The sequence below is a fragment of the Rhodamnia argentea genome, chromosome 5, assembly GCF_020921035.1.
Source record: "Rhodamnia argentea isolate NSW1041297 chromosome 5, ASM2092103v1, whole genome shotgun sequence".
Lineage (NCBI taxonomy): Eukaryota > Viridiplantae > Streptophyta > Magnoliopsida > Myrtales > Myrtaceae > Rhodamnia > Rhodamnia argentea.
In genome coordinates this window covers 26,674,810-26,693,102 of record NC_063154.1, presented here as the reverse complement: position 1 = coordinate 26,693,102, position 18,293 = coordinate 26,674,810, and the positions used below count along the sequence as shown (strand labels likewise).

Here is an 18,293-nt window from a genome sequence, read left to right as displayed (position 1 = left end):
TGGTCAAACTCGTCTCCTAATTGACCAGTCCTGTTTTAGGCAATGCAGGATCATAGCATAATAACGAGATCATTTTCTTGCTTTTGGCTGCTGTTCTTTTGCAGTGTGGAGCACCGTCTCTTCGAGAATGCAACTCCGGCATGGCGAATCGAATACATTATTTGGGGATGGCATAGGCGCCGGTCCCTATCGCTTTGTGTAAATCCAGGATGCATTTGTGTTTATGAGCAGTGGGTACAAATGGATCCTGTCTGAACGTGCATTCTTAACCCGAGGCTTCAGATCTGCTCCGTTCTGCCAAACTGCATTGCTACACTTGAAGCCACTTCCTAATGTGGTCCGGCTGTCTCACTACCGAATTTGAAGCGTTAGGTCAATCAAAATTGGTAAAAAAAAAATAAGAAATTTTTTTTTTTTGGTCTGAGAAAGTTGGTTAGTCAAAAAAAAAAAAAAAGAACAAATGAATAATGCAACTAAAAGTGGTCGCTCCATTAAAAAGCTGGAAATTTTAAGAAAAAATAAATAAACGTCCTTAAATAACATAAATTAAAATTGGTAGTCAAAATTAGTAGGTACTTAATCGGTGAAAAAGTGTTAAGTCATACTAATACAGATCAGTAGTTGCATATAATATTTTGTAAATACAAGCTATTGTTAAGATTGGTAAGTAAAAAGGCGATAAATAATAAAAAAGAATTTTTGTGAGAGATAAGAAGTTGGTAATTTTATAAATAAAAATGCAAATAAACATTCGAAACCAACTCAAATAAGGGGCCGTAACTTGAAATTAGTCGGTATTTAGTTGAAGAAAAACTGGTAATCATTCCACCTAAGATTCATAAATTCTAAAAAGAGTTCGTAAATTTTAAAGGTTCACAAGTAAGGTAAGTAAAATTGGCAATTCAACATTAGACCCAAAAAAAAAAAAAAAAATTGGCAATTCAACGACAAAAGTTGCGTAAAAAAAAGAAAAGAAAAAAGTTAGTGGATTTAAGGAAAAAAAAAAGTAAATATTGATAAGTATTTCAAATGAGGATTGATATCTTAAAACTAATCGTTACTTAATTAAAGAAAATTCGATCATTCATTGGTAATATCATAACATAGATGATAAATTTAATCTATCGATATGGAAAGTGAAAATAAAAGCTAGTAAAGTAAAAGGGCAATGTTTTCGTTTTAAAAAAAACATAAACATCGGAATTAAAATCTCTGATTAGAGTTGGTAACTCGAGGTGGTAATTTAATCGGAGAGATAGTAATTATCACTGATGTTTGGTAAATACTGAAAGAAAAAAGTTTTTAAAATTTAACATGTAGGTAAGCACGACAAATGAAAACCGGCAAATCAATAGAAAAAGTTTGGTTTAAAAAAATAATAATAATAAAATATGGTAAATTAAATTGAAAAGAAAAACTCTGGTTTTTTGGCGGGAAACCCCCACTCCTCCCTCTCCCTCTCCCTCTCTCTCTCTCTCCCTCAGCCCCATCTTCCGTCGTGTTCGCTTCGCTGTTCCTAGGGTTCCGCTCGGAGCCGCTCCGATGTCGAGGTTCGAGTACCCGAGGCTCTCCCGATCGGAGATACTGTCGTTCCTCGTCGACTCCCAGATCTTCACCAGCGTCTCGGCGCAGCACCTCGCTGATCCAACCCCGGATTTCGTGTCCGATCTCTACACCCAGCTCTTGATCTACCTCGATTCTTTCCAAGAGTGAGTTGCTCATCTTTGGTCCCTCCTTTCATGGAGCAGCCTCTGGTTTCTCAGATTTCGAAATCCGCAGGTCGGATTGGTGTAATCTCGACTCGGTCTGTCGTGCGTTTGTTGTGTGTGTTCGAGTGATTGAGCATCTTTTCCCTTTTTTTTTTTGTGGGGGGTTTCGCCCTCCAATTGTACAGGGAAGATGGGCAAATGGAGTTTGAGGCGCTTGAGCGGCTCGAGAACCCGGACTTCCACGTGGAGTCGGTGCGGAAAATGAACCTGTGCAGCCGAGTGAAGGAGGTCGTGGCCTCTCTGCGTTGTCCCACACAGTTTAACCTGAAGGATCTGGTGAAGCCCGACGCGGAGCGGACCGAGATTTTTGTCAGCGCCATTCTCAATTTCTGTTTCCACAAGTAAGTTTGGCGCGCTAATTATGGCGGGAAATTATTTAACAACTTCGTGCCTTGATGTTTAAGTGTGAGAAGAATTGAGGCCTATACTCCAGCTTGTTGGAAACAATTTGATTCTCTCTTACTGCCCGTGATTCCCCTCCTTTTGTATGGTAAAGTTTGCTGTGTGTTTGCCTTGATCAATGGCAAATTTAGGGGCTGCTATGCGATATGGCTGAGTGCAGTAGGAAAATCACTTAAAGTTGACAAGATGGGGATAGAGAAACTCAATCTTTCACCTCAGTGTATTCTTTGTCTGTACACTACATTCATGGGCGACGAAAAATCACTTGTTATTTTATGTACTTAAAGTAGTATATCTCACTCAGTTTTCTAGATATCTTATAGCTGGATAATAAGTTTCTAGGAATTTCATCTTTTATGTGCAGCTAATACATGTTATTCCCTTTCACATTTCTACTGGTCTCCAGAGACAACAAAATGAATCTCTTAAAACCGATAGTGGAAGAACTGAACCTCCTTGACGAACAACAGAAGGAATGGGAGAATAAGTTATCCCAGGTACCTGAAAAGCAATTGCTATGAAAGCACTTTCCATGTAAGTTGACCACGAATTCATATAATACATTTGATATAGTTGAATGCAGAGGTTGCAAAGTTTAATGAAGCCAGAGAGATGGAATTACCTCTTGTTCAAAAGGTAGATGCAAAGCTGAAAGAACTGCGCCAGACGATATCAGAACTTAACAATCATCAGATGTCCTTAAGAACTACTTCTCGAAAGTTGGAGAAGAAGAGTCAAGAAATGGATGCCAAGGTGAGCCCACCATGTTGCATGTTTTTCTTACAGTTTTTGTAGGTGTCATATTTATTGTTTCTGCACTCCTTTCTGAATTTACGTTTTAGGTTTAGATGTTTTGACTTTACCATCGATAGTCCTCACAGGAGATAGAGTACCATAATTAATTGGAAGAGGGAATATAACTTTCATTTTTTGTGCAGAAGTTTTTGGGTCAATGAATTCTCTGGTGCAATTATGATAACTCATTTTAAAATCTCCTGTTCTGGAGCAATGCAAGTCACTAAACTGAAGTTAATGCAGCTTCATGTTCTCAACTATAGAAGTTGTTTTTACTTTGATTAGTCTGAACCATATAAGTTGTTATGGAGTCCATGTAAATTTCTAGTTTAGACTCATAGTACTCTGGCTGCTACCTTTCTCCCTTCTTCCACGAGGTTTTTGATCTCTTGTTCTTCTTGTAGAAATTACATCTTCAATCTTTTGGGGTGCTTCTTGCATATGCCTTATATTGGGGTTTTCAAGGTGATTTACTTTGATGAAAGGTTTTAAAGGTGGATTGTTGCGAGAAATGGAAGAACTAAGCAGAGAATAATGCAGTAGTACTTTTCGACAAGATAACTCCTCTTACTAAGTTGTAATGATGTGGGCACAATTTTTGGACTTATAAAGCTTTAGACATTCCCCTCAAGTTAGAGCATAGATATCAATCAAGGCCAAGTTATGACAAATAGTATTGTAGAGTCACCCACCTAATGCATATATAATGACACCACATGCTTTCTCCAGAGAAAAGGCATGTAACAAACTGAAGGAATACCTCATTGGTGGCAATGTAATAGTTGTTTCATTGTCATTTGGCCATGTGCATAGGCCTTTTGTTACCAGGGAATCCCACTTCCTGTGAGATTATTCTGTCAGCAGACCTGTGCTTGTGGCGGGTTTATCTCTTGCTTTGATAAGCGGAAGTTGTTAGAGATAGTCCAAGTCCCTAAAACTATTCTTGATTCGTGTCAATAGAGACAAGTGTGCTTCTGAAGGGCTTCAGTTCCATTCTGCATTGAAAGTTGGCTGTCGCAGGATGCCTTCAGTATGGTAGCATTGCCAGATAATCTACGCCGTTTTTATCTTTGAAGCTGGGTTACTCCCTTCAAACCCCATGAACAACCAGCTTCATTTTCTTTTCTAAAGCATATTCATAATCTAAACCATCAACCCATAAGTATCAAGTACACATAGTGAAATTAGCTAGTGAAAATTAAAATGTGTCCAATAAACTTGCTCATCACACCACTTGAACTCCTTGATCACAATACAGGCTTTTCTGTAGGTTGATCGCTGCTGTGGCAGTCCATCACATGTTGGTCTTGGGGTTCTGTCAGTAAGCAGAATCATGGTTTAATAACACAAGCAAAAGCACCAAAACTGAGTGTCTTGCAATTGCAGAATGCCTCAGCAACCAATATCTTGTTAGAGTTTCCACACTAAAAGGGAGTTGCTTTGTAGTATTATGTAACAAGAAAGTGATATTTGCCTTCTGTTTCTATGTATAGAGCATGTTAAAGAGTGACTTCAGGCACTTTTTAAGCTTTACCTAACATATTTTGAAAGTTTAAAAAGATAAACTCTGCATGTGTTAATGTCTTGTCATGTCTAAATTTACTTAGTGTTACGTGCTTTGAAGTTTGAAAAGGCAGTAAGACTCTACTTAGTGGCTTGATTGATATCTCAATGTCTGTTAATGTTGTACAGATTGTATGATTGGCTTTTCTTGAGGGTTTGGGAAATTAGAAACGTGTGAATCCCGATATATCATTTTTGGAGGATAGACTCTACTTAGGATAGGGACCGAGCACTTCATTTGCACAATGAAGGCATGATAGTTTTTATCTGACTTTACCGAGGGGAGATGGTCTTGCAGCTGCTGCTTAACATAGAAAATCCAGGGTCAATGCTGCCATAACATTGTCTTGCCTTTGAGGATGCGTATCAAGTGCTTACAGTAGCAGAGTCTTTTTTTCCGGTTTGGAAAAGTACTGTAACGAAGTTGAATCGCGCATTAATATCACAGACTGGTAATATGTTTTGCTTGCATGTGTATACAAATGGAAATCGTCTTTGCTTTTCTCAGTTATGGCCTGAGAATTACTTGAAGTAGAAATAGTACTACTCCCCTTTTGACCTCTTATTTCCTATTTTCACACTTTTCAGATCCTTAATGCTCAGTGTGAGCTTGTGCAAAGTGGTCAAGCCAATGCAGAGTTACGCTCAAAAGTAGTCCAGTCACCCGATAAGCTTCAGGTGCGTTGGGAAACAATTCTAAGTTATATATTGCATCTCTAATAATTAAGCTTGACGCTATGCCTTCTGATATTTATGAACTAGTCTCTTTGTCCCCCTTTTTTTAAAGTTCGAGTATGGTTAGTAAAATATCATCCCTACGAGGAATTTGACAACATCTCATTAAATAAGTAAGGATAATTACCGCACAAGTCCTAAACTTGTCAACTTAGTGCACTCTAAATCTGAAAGTTTCATTTTGTTCATTTAAATCCTGAAACTTGTAGCTTTCATCCACTTTAGTCCATCTGGCAAACCCTCTAGTTTCAAGTGGATGGTAATGCACACATAGCCTTTTTTTTTAATCATTTTTAATTCCTACAAGTTTTATTAAATGTGTTTTTGTCCCAGTAGTTTAAATAAAAACGTTGTTGTTTTGTGACGCCACATGAGAAAGTAAAAAAAAAAAACTGAAAATAAATAAAAATGAACAGAGTGAATATAAAAATTAAATCTGGAAATGGGAAAAAAATAAAAATAAAAAGCGAAATGAAATTAAATGAAATGAAATGACACCACAGGATTGGGGATGGGGGTTCAGGCCATCACAGGGCGCATGAGAGCTCACTGCACGCTTGCCCTTGCGCAATGGCAACCCCTCGCCACCACCAAGCTGACCCTCGTGACTGCTGGGGGAGGTTCAGCCCACCCTCTTGCGGTGGTGGCGCCACCGTCGTGTGAGGGGCTGCAAGTCCTCACCTGCACACTGCGAGGGCCAGTCTGCCCTTGGTGCCATTTATACACAACTTTTAAGATAGTGTCATGTCAGGTTTTTGCATGCCACGTCAACAAGATTGGCTGAGCGGATACAGAAAGGACTGGATTTTACCAAATTCAACGCGTTTAAGACTTGATTGCTACAAAGTACTAGTCTGCTCATAACCTTCTGAAGTAGCAATGATTACATAATAGGAACCCATCATACCATGTCCACTCTTTATTTAATGTTATTGTTATTATTTTTTTTTTTGTGGCTTTTCTCCTTCACCCTTATCTTTGCGTGTATACCATGAGATCCTAATTTTTGTTGTTTTTACATTAAGAGGTCTCTCGAAGAGAAAAAAATAGTTCAGGAAGAGGCAAGAAATGCTGAAAACTTGGCAAAGCAATCTTTTGAGGACAAGAATGCTGTTATGGAGGTTTACACAAAGGTAATTGAGACTCTTTCTGTAGTAATCATCCTTTCCCTTGTCAGGTTTGCCTGCTTGAGGCTTCGATCTGTATAATTTAAGCTCTCTAGCAGTTTGTCTCATTATACTGATATAAAACAACACAAAAGTGCATATTCACGTTTATCCTAGAAGCTGTGAATGCTCATGCTGCAAAGATCATCTTTGGCTTTTTGTCCATAATCTTCATCAGTCTTTTTAGTAAGGTAGGTTTTCTTAGAGTCTCAATCAATTATGCGTAATCTGAATGACTAGTCACTGCTGAAAAAAGGCATTTAACACATCTAGTCCTTTCAGTAGTATTTCTGATTTGTTTATGCATCCTGACACTTATTGGATCCTAGCCATGTATTGGCCTTGTCCGCTTGAATGCAATCATCTAATTTATTAGAAAGGTTCCTTGGGGTCCTGACCTATATCGGTATAGGTTAATTGCAAATAGACAATCCTGATATTTTACAGAGTGAATGTATGTGTGCCTCTGTGTGTGTATGAACAGTTGGCCTGAATACCAAATGAAAGAACATCTATACACAAAAAACTCCATTCTCGTTCACTTGTTCATGTGTCCAAAGTTAGACGGAAGATTTTACTGGAAAGGTCCGATTCTTGCCAGTTTCCTTAACTTCTCTCTGATTTTCAAAGAATTTGCAAAAGACTAGGGCTCCTATATGATGCATTTATCATAAGAGATATTAGATGACACTTTGTGGCTCAATGAGAAAGAATAGAAACCTATGACTCTATTGCACTCCCCACTTGCAGAGGCCATAAAATCTTTCTCGTGAAAGTTGATTTGCAAAACAGGGCAGGCTCTATGCTCACAGACACTCTGTTTTTTCCATATTTAGGTAGCCCCCACAGTGCTTGTCGTAGTTGGCAACAGCTGCAGCCAGTTGGACTTTCCTGAATTCAACTGGATGCTCCTCCCTAGTTTTATTTGCATTGTATTTGACAAGTTCACATAAAATTGCTCGTAGCCACCTCTCTACAAGCAGTTACAGGAAGGAAGAGACACCGAGGAATTCTCAAAAATGAAAATGTACATTAAATATATATTTTTATATATACATGATAAATTATTATTTTCTTGAAGTCACAAATAAATAAATAATAAAAAAAGCCCTTGAATGAATTGACTTAATAATACTCTTAAACTTTTTTAGTTTCATGACCAGGAACTCTTCCGGTGAGGGAGGGATGACCTACTAAGAGAATTAAATAATAATGCTCTACGAAGGAATTATGTCTGCCTGTGCACTTCCTTGTCCCACATCGGCCATGCAATGGAGAAAGTAAGAGAATGCTTCTTATAAAAAGGAGGCTCAGTCATGTGAGGTAACACATTTGGGTTTGATGGGCCATCAAAAAGGCCTAGCATGTCCCCTACGTGAAAGCTTGGGTCGATGGGCTAACGGCCCATGGGGACTGGGGCAGATTATGAGTTTGAAGTACAAGATCTGCGGGAATTAATTTTGGATTGCTGTTGAATCATGTCCCGGTGTGTCGGACACGTGTCGGTGTCCAACACATGTCCGACAGTTGAAAATTATCTCTGAAATCATGTCTGTGTAACATAGTCCACAAGAACCTTTCTTTGATACCTATAATTTGTTAATGGCAGAGAGAGGGATGCTCAAAAGTATATCAAATGGGCATGTCATGCTTGAGCTACAGCAATTCTTCCTTTCATTTTTTTTCAGCATGAATTTGAATATTTCCTTGTTCTGCTTCTCTTTTCTCAAATTTCTAAGTACTCGTAGATCACGTAGGCACTCTTTCAAATGCAACCACTAAACCTATGGTTAGCTAAGGTACAGTTTGAAAAAGTAGATGGAGATTTATTACTTGTAGATGAAGGATCATCTCAAGAAGATTGAACCTTACCCAACAATAAATGCAACTTGCTTGAAGGTTAAGTGCATATCTCCTGCAGAGTTTTAGGGGTTACTTTGCTTTGATATCTGATAGGGTCTTCATGCTTCAGTGTGGTGAAATAATTGACACTGGAAAGCACAATTTTGTCTTCAACATCAACATCACCTTTATTCCAAACTAGTTGGGGCCGGCGGTCGATGAACCCAAAAATAAATAAAATAAAAACAAGACCGATTGAGAGAAAAGAAATAATTATATAAAAATAAATAATTATATAAATATATATAGGAAAAAAGGACTAAAAAGGATGGTCCGGAATATAGGAATTTTGCCCTTCCACAATACTAATAGCTTTCTTTCACTCCATCCTAAGACAAACCGTACGCCAATCTATTTCTCACTTTATTAAATCTTGTTTTACTACTTTTCCCCCAGGTAAGTTTCGGCCGACCTCTTCCTTTCTTTATGTCATGCTCTCGGTAACAAACTTATGTTCTTACCGGAGCATCTAGGGATCTTCGAAGAATATGCCCAAACCATCTCAATCTATGTTCTCTCATCTTTTCAAAAAATTAAGTATGATGTGATTTGGAGTTTTCTTAGAGGAAGTTATACCCAAAATACTAAAAGGTGTAAGGAAATCCTAGATTGGGTTTTTAGTATTTCTTAGTGTTTAGTCCTATGCATTGTTTTTCATTTCTAGAGATATGTCAAGAATCAGTGTTAGTGTTTTTATTTCTTGTTTAGAGACTGTTGGGCTTCGTCTTGAAAAATATAGTGTCTTGGGGTATGCCTATGCTTGGAAGGTTTTTCCAAGTTGAGTCTGCATAAACCACCTTAAGGCTTCCGTTTGTGTAATCGTGTTTGAATATTGCTATTTCATACAAGAACTTGTGAATTACAGTTCCTCTTTAACTCTGTATGTCTTTGGTGGATTCTGTCAAGTAATGAGTTACATGACCTGAATCCTAAGGTGGATTTATTAGGGTTGAGTATTTATCCTATCATATGCCCTGAATTGCAAGGGGTATTCCTTAGGTGTTGAGCATTTCTGTTGTCATATACTTTCTAAATCTCCAATCCCTCCGGTATAAGTTGAGGGAATCAACTTGTGAATGATCGATAGTTTTGCAGAGGCTATCCAGATATTTTTCCTTTAGTTTTCTTAGGCACTAACAATCTTAAGGAAGAACCTTGTGTTTCCATTTTTTGAAGCTAGTGAGTACTATCCACAACTTAATATATTTTTCTCTTCACCCTGTGCTTATTGAGTTCTCTGCTCCTCTAAGTGGTTGGAGAGGAATTTTGTGAGCATATCTTAAGACATTGTTAAAGACTCCAGTTTTCAAGCCCTTCCTTGACCTAGACAAAGGGTTGTTAATGTTTTTTCACATGACCTGGTTTCGCTTCTTACATGCTAGCAAGTCGTCTTCACAGAAATCTCTATAGACTATATCTATTTCACTGTACATTTTAGTAATTGAATTCATAAATATAATATCAAGATTCAGCAGTGGTGTATTGTTCCACTTCTGCTTATCTTTTATTTCCTCTTTTCAGGTGTTCAAAAAATTGTCCAAGCACTTAACAGTGATGCAAAAGATACAAGAACAGGTGATATCAGGCCTTGTAATTACAATATCTTCCAGCATCGGTGATTGTGATGTTATAAAATGAGAAACATGATAATCATTTCTGGTTTTCTTTGAGAGTCACCATTCGTGTAGGCTTTTTAACTGGGGTTTGAGATATTGTTGTTTTTGGTAGGTTAACTCTGCCAAAGCTATTGATAAAGATGTCAAGGTGCTGAAGTCTAAGCTAAGTGATGATGGAGTCTTGGATAAATCTCTTGATGCCAAGCTTGTTGAACTGCAGGGAAGAGGTGCTTCTGTTGCTTCTTTTTTGTTCACTAATAGTTTAATCTTCGCCACACACCTTGAGCTGAAATGTGTGTTCTGCCAGTGGAACAATTGGATGAACTGAGAAAGCAGGCAGAAAAGGAAAGTCATACTAAATGTGAGGAAGCTACTAGAGAAGCCAATAACGTGAAAATGGAAGTGGAACTTAGGAAACATGAGTTGGAGGCAAGACAAAGGAAGGTCGAAAGTGTGGTTGCAGAGGTATAGCACAGATATTGGAACTCTTCTTCTATGTTGCAAAACAACTCATCTGAAATTGATAATTCTAGCTTATTTTGCCTCGAATTATTTCCAAGTGGTGATTATGTGTTTCCCTCATTGAGTTTTTAGGTGGATTCTATTACTTCAAGGACAAATTCGATAAAAGAATCCTGTGCAGCTGAACAACAAGAGCTATTACGTAGATGCGAAGATACTATTAAAGAGGTGCATTATCACATTATCCTTATGACTCTACACTACTTAAGTCTATCACATCTTGAAAATTCATTGGTGTCTAAAATGCCATTTTCTCGCTTGAAGTAAATTCTATTTTTTCCTCTTACCCTGAAGTGTAAACGTAGTCTTAACTTTGTTTTGCAAAATCTGTTGCAGGTTCCCTCCCTCCCTGCCTCCCTCCCTCTCTCTCTTTCTCTCTCTCAGTGCACGCGCATTACACCAAACATGTTAATCAATTCTTAGTATAGAATCATGCCATCACTGTTTTAATTTTCCAACTACTCATCTGATAAGCCTAGGTGCCTCTCATTTTATTTACCCAAAAAAGTCTGAATACTTTGGATGGGTTTTTGCAGTTTCGCTGTTACTTAAAGTCTATTGGAACCGTTCTTCCAATAGCCTAAGAGCAGGTGCGGAGGTCAATGGAGGAATCATGTGGTTACGCACCCAAAAAGTTGCTACATTTCTTTGGTACAACTGGCTTGTTGGCTCCGAACTTGCATGAGCAAGATGCTTTTATTCTCCCTTTAGTTTCATCTACAAATTTGTTTTTCCAACTTAAACTTGTGAGAGTTCTGGTGTAAGTACAATATACTACTAGTCATGTTTATTGGAGCTATAACTGTGGAAAGATTGCAAATTCGCCAATTCGATCCAGATAACCACTTAAATGAGCGAAACCAAATACATCAAGATTGTTTTTTTTTTTACCTATACAACAGAAGCTAATGGTGCAGACAAAGGAGGTGGGGGGTAACCATCCCAAGAAACATTGCCCATTTCCTTTATGCAATGCCTAGCTGACCAGTTAGCACCATTATTGGCTTTTTCTGTTAGACAAAACTGGGTACTTCTGGAATCCTTCACTAGCTCTAGCATTTCAGGGACTGAGGGTCTGCATTTCCTTCTGATGAACGAGTTGTGAGGCTTTGAATTTGGGCTGCTGCAGCATCGGTTCTCACATCAGATGTTTTACAGTTGTAGCATTGTCTACAACTGTGCTTTCATTTTTGTTTGACGTACAATTGAATTCGGATTTTGTGGGAGTTGATAGCCCTCAATTGGTAGTGGTTACCCTCAGAAATGCTTTGAAGTTTAACTCTCTATTTAAGCATGATGCAACTACGTATTTCTCGACTCTATTAATCAACATGCACGTTATTGAAAAATTGATAATGAAGAAGATACTGAACATGAATTGTACTCTAGTGAATGATCTAACACCTGCATTCAGTAAAATTTTAACTTACTACGGTAAGCTATTACATCATCCAAGAATGCAGGTAGGATCTCAACACGAACCATATCGTCATAATCTAAAGAGATCAACCCTTTGTCCATGGGAAAAACAGAGTGAAGAGGTAATCAACGACACAAGGTGGGTTGGCATTCCTCAATGTTCGAGAGACAGCGTGCATGCACTTCCCATTTTTGTTTCTTCAGTACTGGCTTTGCGCTTAGAGTCCTTCTAACGAGCTAGTATGCCCTCGAGTGCTATTGTACTTGTTTCTAGTCTCTCTAGCTCCAGTTCTCGTGACCGTTGTTCCTTCCGAATGTCATCGCCCTCTCCGTTTAGTTTCCTGTACTCGTCCTTCTTTGCAAAGACAGCAACCAGATCCACTTCCTTTTCAAATTTCGTCAACATAGTGGGTAGCAACTGTTCACAACAATCAAGTGACCAATAGAATTGCAGGACTGGTACGAGATATGTGAACGAAGAATTGCGGAATTAATCACAGAAGGCAGCAACTGTTCAGCAATTGCAAAATTTGTTTGAAAGAATATGTTGGTATCCAGCATGTGAAACTCGATCAAAAGACCGAAAAATAAATGTATAGATACCTTAAAAATGACGAGAGCAACGGACTGTGAATTGTATGTTCAAGGTTAATTAGTGGCCATGAGAGATTCGGAGCTCAGCAGACTTGGAATCGATGTCCTAATAGAGAAAATTTCAAGTAAGGCAAGTACCTTGCGAAGCACCAACAATGTTTAATTTATGTCCCTGAAAAAACTGCTGATGTACTATTCAGAAAGTAAGGTGGGTTCTTTTTATGCTAATTCATCAGAATATTAACGATACTGCTTATAAAACACTCGGTACCCATGGAAAAAAAGAAAGGGTTTGGTGATGCACATCACATCTCATGTGATAGCTAATGCTCCACAAAAGAAAACAACTTCTATTGAAAAGTTAAGAGAGAGCAAACCTCATAGGCCACGCAGCAAACATGAGCAACAAAATTGGGAATACACTCGCGACAGCAATACACCGGTCGGTTCGAGGTTCTTTGACTCTCACAGCTGTCGCAGTAGTACTCATCGTTAGGATCCTCTTCCTCCTCGACTAAAGATGTATCCAAGTTGAGCGGATGAAGGTGACGACGGTGCGCGACTGTGTCCGGGAAAGAGAACGGAGGGCAGCTGAGATGAAGCCTCAGCATGCAGTTGGGTTCTACACAATGAAAGATGTAGGGCTCAGCCATCAACCTGTCGCAACATTCACCAGTAGTTTGCGATCCTCTCTCGAGCTTTCTCAGGGCAAAAAGATGACTGCCATTGCGGAACATCCTCCCGGCGTATTCAGGGGCCGAATAGAGGGAAGCACAGTAAGCGTCCAGATAGAATTCACAGTCGTTGCAGCTGAAGTAGGACCCCCGAATGAATGGTCGGCACACCGTGCAAACCTTTCCTCCATAATCAGATTCTTGGAGGACAAGGCAGTGTTCTGGATGATAAGGATGTCGAATTTCTCTAGGCAATTCCTCCAAGCATTTCTTGTGCCAGAAGTAGCCATTGCACTCTTTGCAGCCAAGAACCGATCCTTCAACTGGACCGTGGCACTTGCAGCACCTCACATACATTCCCTTTTTAACATTGCGCTCTATCAATGCATGGTCGTGGCTATAATCTAGACTCTCGTCGTAGCAAGGATCTGAATCTTCATCCTCCATAACCCTTCTCTCTGGTTCTTTCCCCTCAAGACTAGAGATTAGCAAGCAAGAAAGATCAGATCGGCAGGACTTCAAATTAACAAACTTGAAGAAGATTGACTGGAAAAGTCAGGTGATACAACTGGTGAACGTGGACTCGATATTATAGAGATTCTTTTCCAGTGCCACTTGACCCACTAATTGCAGGATAAAGATAAGGCTATTAAATATTCACTTGACTTCACTGGACGGTGAAGAGCATGCACCATTTGGCGTTTCTTGGATATTTAATTCTGAACAAACACTCGTTTCTTGGGATTTTTCTGGAAAGTTGAGGGTACTTGTAAAGATCTGAATGAGATCAGACTATTTCTAACAAGAATTTTTCATGCAAATGCGTCATCTCTTTTTACTAGAAGCTCCAAAAGTTGGAGATACATGTTCTTGCGTGTCGTTGACTAATAAGTTTGACAGGGGCAGACGCGAAGAAAGCAGTGGATTTCTAACCTTTCTTTTTGTTTCCTTGCTCAGAAGAGAGTGCAGATCTTCAAGTTCAAGATGCAGATTGAGCATTTCTCTCACCTGCATCCTTTAACAAGGACCAGACCTGGCTACGACTCTAATGTTCAGTGTCATTTATGTGATGATTTCTTTTCAGATCCCCCTACAGGTGCACTGAGTCAGACTGCAGTTTCGTAGCACACAGGGGGTGCGCCGAGTTGCCCCTAGTGATTCTGTAGCACCCTCTCCACCCTCCTCACCGGCTGACCCTCCACCCCAGGAAGGCAAAGGAGGCCAAGCCTTTATGCTGTTCATGCTGTCAAAAGAGTGTGGCAGCTATGCATACAAATGTTTACAGTGCAACTTTGCCCTCGACATAAGCTGCGCTTCCATACGTACAATTTTGCAGCTCCCACATCCTGATCACTAACTTCTTCTCTTACAGAAGGTGTTCTCCCCGGGAAGTTCAGATTGTAAATGCAGTACCTGTGGCATTCGCGGCTATGATGATAACATTCCCATTTTCGTTTGCGTAACTCCTGGATGTGATTATGCGATCCATCTTCACTGCACTCCGTCGTTCCCCATACCAGAAACTGTCAAACACAGGGATCACCAACATTACCTGACCTGCACAACTCGAGAAAAAAGGGGTTCCCTGGAGTGGTGCAGCTTCTGTGGGTTGGAGAGAAACCCTGATATCCCTGCTTATTACTGCGACGAGTGTGATTATGCTGTTCATGTCGGTTGTGGCATCTCTGAGGTGATTACACGTCTCTCTTATATAAAAGTCATTCCTGGAACTGTGCCTTCTCTCCTTCTCTACTGATGCCGCAAATTCATGTGATTTGGGGACTTAAGAGATCCATGGAATCAGCGTGTAAATCCAATTTCCTATAACCATGGTTACTGTAAGTTAGCTGTGCACTAAATGCATCTCTTTGGTGACATCGTTGGATGCAATTGAATTCCTAGTTTACAAGAATGAACTAAGACCGTCTAACCACATAGACCCTTGAGATAATGTAGTAAATCTAAACCCTTATTCATTTCACTTAAACCAACATGCCAGTTTGAGAGTTGAATGGTTGTTGGTCACTTGTGCTACAAAAGACAGCCATAGCTCAGTTTTTTTCCCATGAGGCTGGAAAAGCACATCAAGGATAATACCAAGGCATATTGTCAAGATGTTTCCGTTTCTTATAATTAGTGGTGTGCTTGTACAAAATAAGGAGCTGAATCAACTGTTACCAAGCAAAACTCCAGTTTTTACTCTACTTATATGACCTCTGATAAAGAGAATCGCTTCCATTTTTCCCATGAATTGCATCACGTGGGCTATGACTGGTAGTGTAAGGTAGTCTCCCATTGCTTTGGTTGCTGGCAGGTACTACTTCCACTAGTTGAGGAGTACAAGAGTAAGACTGATCTAAAGAGTATAGGTGCTTCCTTGCACCCTGGGAGAGAAGAAGTACCATCAAACTTGGAGGCACCACAACTAGATATCGAGACAGTTGAAGATGACAAACACTTGACTCCAGTCCTGGAGCTCCGGCATGCTGATCATCTTCTTCTCCTCTTTGACCCTGTGAGCTTTAGAGACTGTCTCTTCAAGTGCAGTGTTTGCCATGACAAGATTGGGGACCCAGTTAGCAAGTCACCAGTTTTTGTATGCGTGATTCCAAAGTGTGGTTATGCACTTCACTTTCACCGTACTCCATTTGCATTTCCAGAAACTGTCAAAATCAGGAAGCATTACCATCAGCTCAAATTGACAGAGTCGGTGGTGGAGGACGATTCGGGTGAGTATTACTGTGAGGCCTGCGAGAGAAGAAGGAACCCCAACCATCCCATCTACTACTGTGAGGAGTGTGAATATATTGCTCATGTGAGTTGCAGTGTTGCTGAGGTGAGTCTTCATGCAACTATGTTTGCTAATAACAATCCCAAATGCATTTCCTTATCTCTCTAGATGAACAGAATTGATTGCCAAACATTTTATTTGCTTGACCGGAGATGGACATAGTATTTTACGTTTTGTTATGATGAAAAAACATATTTTATGTTCTTTATCACTCATTTTATATTTGTTTTGGCTGCTCTCTGTCAGATGTTACCTTCATTGGTTATGGAGTACGAGAATAAAATAGCAGCACCAACTGCTTCCCTGGACAATCTGCTTAAAGAAGCAGAAGAAAGGCTCTCGCTGCTTCGATCCAGGAAAGAAGAAATACAATCAAGACTCGAGGTTTTACGGATAAAAGGAAGGGCGGTTAGGGACAAGAGGGCTCCATATGTTGAGCCCACCTTATCAGATGCTAAAATATTGCAGGACCACATCCAACTGCTAATGAGTAGAAATCTAATAAAGAGGAGGCTGAAAAGATTTGAACTTGGGGCGAAAATATTGTGGTATTTTGACCAACCATTCGAAAAGCTTGAGCTATTACATGAAGGCATGGTGTAGTCAGATGCATGACAACTCTCATATTGTGCTTGTCCAGAGAAATATCTGTCTGCTAGGCCAGTCAATTGAGCTCGGATGCTCTGTCCCAGGAAGCACTACCAGGTGGCTTGGAATTTCATTTGCGGACATCAGCTTGTAATGACTAGAACCGCTCTTAAGAATTGCAGTTGTCACCCTTTTTCCTGCTCCTGTTTCTTGCTTATCCTATTCTAATAATCACAGTGATTCTATTGGTGAAAATAGTGTCTTGTGGTTACATATTATATGTATGCTAAAATAGTGAATAACCAACTTTCACCTTACATTGGGGTCCAAACAGAGTACCAAAAATTCACGCCTTAGACATTTCATCACCACCTTCCACGATCCAAGATTGGGTTTCCAAGTCCATTCCAACACATCAATCGTCTGGAGACTAGTACAAAATTTGGATGTCCATTCCTCTGTTATGCAGCAGTTGCAACTGAAACTACTAAATGCTTCAAAATTTGATTCTGCATTACACAGGAAGGCAACCATTGACTCTACTCAACTCTGTTTAACCCTATCAAAACTTCATTTGGGATGGGGAAATGCAGAACAAAACTGATAAGATTTCGCATGAACTTACATACATACATACATATCTACTCGAGGGACCAGCTATGTTATATTTTGAAGATTTTCCGAAATGGTTACGACTCGTTATGAACACATCTGAATGACAGAATTATCAAAACGAAAGAATTCAATAGCAAAGTCAGAGTTGGAACTCGGAATCATCCCACTGAAGGACGGCGGACTCGGGATTCTGCTCTCGCTTGAGCTTGTCCTTCAAGAACCAGTCGCATACCCTGCCCGCATTGAGCTCCTCGATCGAGCACCCTTCTTGCTCCGCTACCACTCTCAGCAGATTCAACGACGATATCTGCATTTCAAAAATGGCCACTCACACATCGATTTCTCGAACAACCCATGAAGGAGATTTCTCAACCATCGGATAAAAAACCAAGCTTTCTCCAATATCGTGATGAAAGGGAGAAGATTTGGCGGAGCGTTACGCACCGTCAAGCGACAGAGGAAGCGCTCGTGAGTGCTTAAACCAGAGATCTCAACGAGGCCGGCCTCCTCGAGCGTCAGGAAGCTCCGGCTCTCCGCCGCCGCCTTCGTCGTCCTCTCGGCCTCGCTCTCTCCTGGGTCATCGCCGCTGCAACCTCTGACCACGGGCCTCCTTGTTCCGTCCACGGACCGGCATGTGCCGAAACGGGTCGCCGGCCTGGAAGGTCGTCGGCGGCTCGCGGTGGAACTGGAGAGGAACGGCGAGCGATGGCAATGGGTCTTGCAGAATAGTCCAGTCGAGATCGAGATCATGCTGGTGTAATCCCGGGAATTACGCCAAGGAAGAGGAAGAGAGGAGGAGAGGCGAAAGCAAGAGCAAGTTCAGGGAGAGGCTCATCAGTCTCTCTTCCTGTGGACCAGACGACAAGTTTATCTGCATGAGATTACTGATTTTGTCTTTTCTTACAAATATTTTTCATTTTCCCTTTCAAATTTTAGAGAGAAAATTAGTGTATATTTAAGATTTAAAGTAAATAATAAAAAAAATTAACTATAGAATATTAAAACATTAAAGAACTTCTAATCTCGCATATATAAGTTCGTGCATTAATCAAATTTCAGAGACAAAAATTGTATATATTCAAAATTAAAGAAAATACAACCTAAACGAAAAATGATTATTGTAATTATACTTTTCATTCTTA

General features: G+C 39.9%; 4 protein-coding genes across 5 annotated transcripts; 2 read left to right on the top strand and 2 right to left on the bottom strand.

Annotated features, from left to right (window-relative positions):
* Window positions 1–1,445: 1,445 nt before the first annotated feature.
* LOC115756911 (kinetochore protein NUF2 homolog) lies at window positions 1,446–11,269 on the top strand. The gene is made up of 11 exons (XM_030696885.2): window positions 1,446–1,709; window positions 1,895–2,110; window positions 2,578–2,668; window positions 2,745–2,924; window positions 5,118–5,207; window positions 6,290–6,397; window positions 9,854–9,907; window positions 10,061–10,175; window positions 10,256–10,413; window positions 10,543–10,638; window positions 11,007–11,269. The coding sequence occupies exons 1-11, from the start codon at window positions 1,543–1,545 to the stop codon at window positions 11,052–11,054; spliced, it is 1,323 nt and encodes a 440-aa protein (XP_030552745.2). The 5' UTR covers window positions 1,446–1,542; the 3' UTR covers window positions 11,055–11,269.
* A 1,544-nt stretch (window positions 11,270–12,813) lies between these two features.
* LOC115756915 lies at window positions 12,814–15,461 on the bottom strand. Its single transcript, XM_048279081.1, has 2 exons — window positions 14,091–15,461; window positions 12,814–13,635 (listed from the first exon to the last, which is right to left on the bottom strand). Exon 2 carries the CDS (start codon window positions 13,602–13,604, stop codon window positions 12,834–12,836), a length of 771 nt encoding a protein of 256 aa, XP_048135038.1. The 5' UTR covers window positions 13,605–13,635; window positions 14,091–15,461; the 3' UTR covers window positions 12,814–12,833.
* Window positions 14,142–16,551, top strand: LOC125315280. Its single transcript, XM_048279732.1, has 4 exons — window positions 14,142–14,273; window positions 14,530–14,847; window positions 15,436–15,993; window positions 16,195–16,551. The coding sequence occupies exons 1-4, from the start codon at window positions 14,142–14,144 to the stop codon at window positions 16,549–16,551; spliced, it is 1,365 nt and encodes a 454-aa protein (XP_048135689.1).
* Window positions 16,552–16,811: 260 nt separating this feature from the next.
* On the bottom strand, window positions 16,812–18,023 carry LOC115756916. 2 transcript variants are annotated; one of them, XM_030696897.2, is made up of 3 exons: window positions 17,596–18,023; window positions 17,263–17,458; window positions 16,812–17,047 (listed from the first exon to the last, which is right to left on the bottom strand). In XM_030696897.2, exons 1-2 carry the CDS (start codon window positions 17,899–17,901, stop codon window positions 17,291–17,293), a joined length of 474 nt encoding a protein of 157 aa, XP_030552757.2. In that variant the 5' UTR covers window positions 17,902–18,023; the 3' UTR covers window positions 16,812–17,047; window positions 17,263–17,290. The 2 variants fall into 2 exon arrangements, with proteins under 2 accessions (XP_030552757.2, XP_030552756.2); XM_030696896.2 differs by lacking the exon at window positions 16,812–17,047 and having other exon boundaries at window positions 17,068–17,458.
* Between the last annotated feature and the right edge of the window lie 270 nt (window positions 18,024–18,293).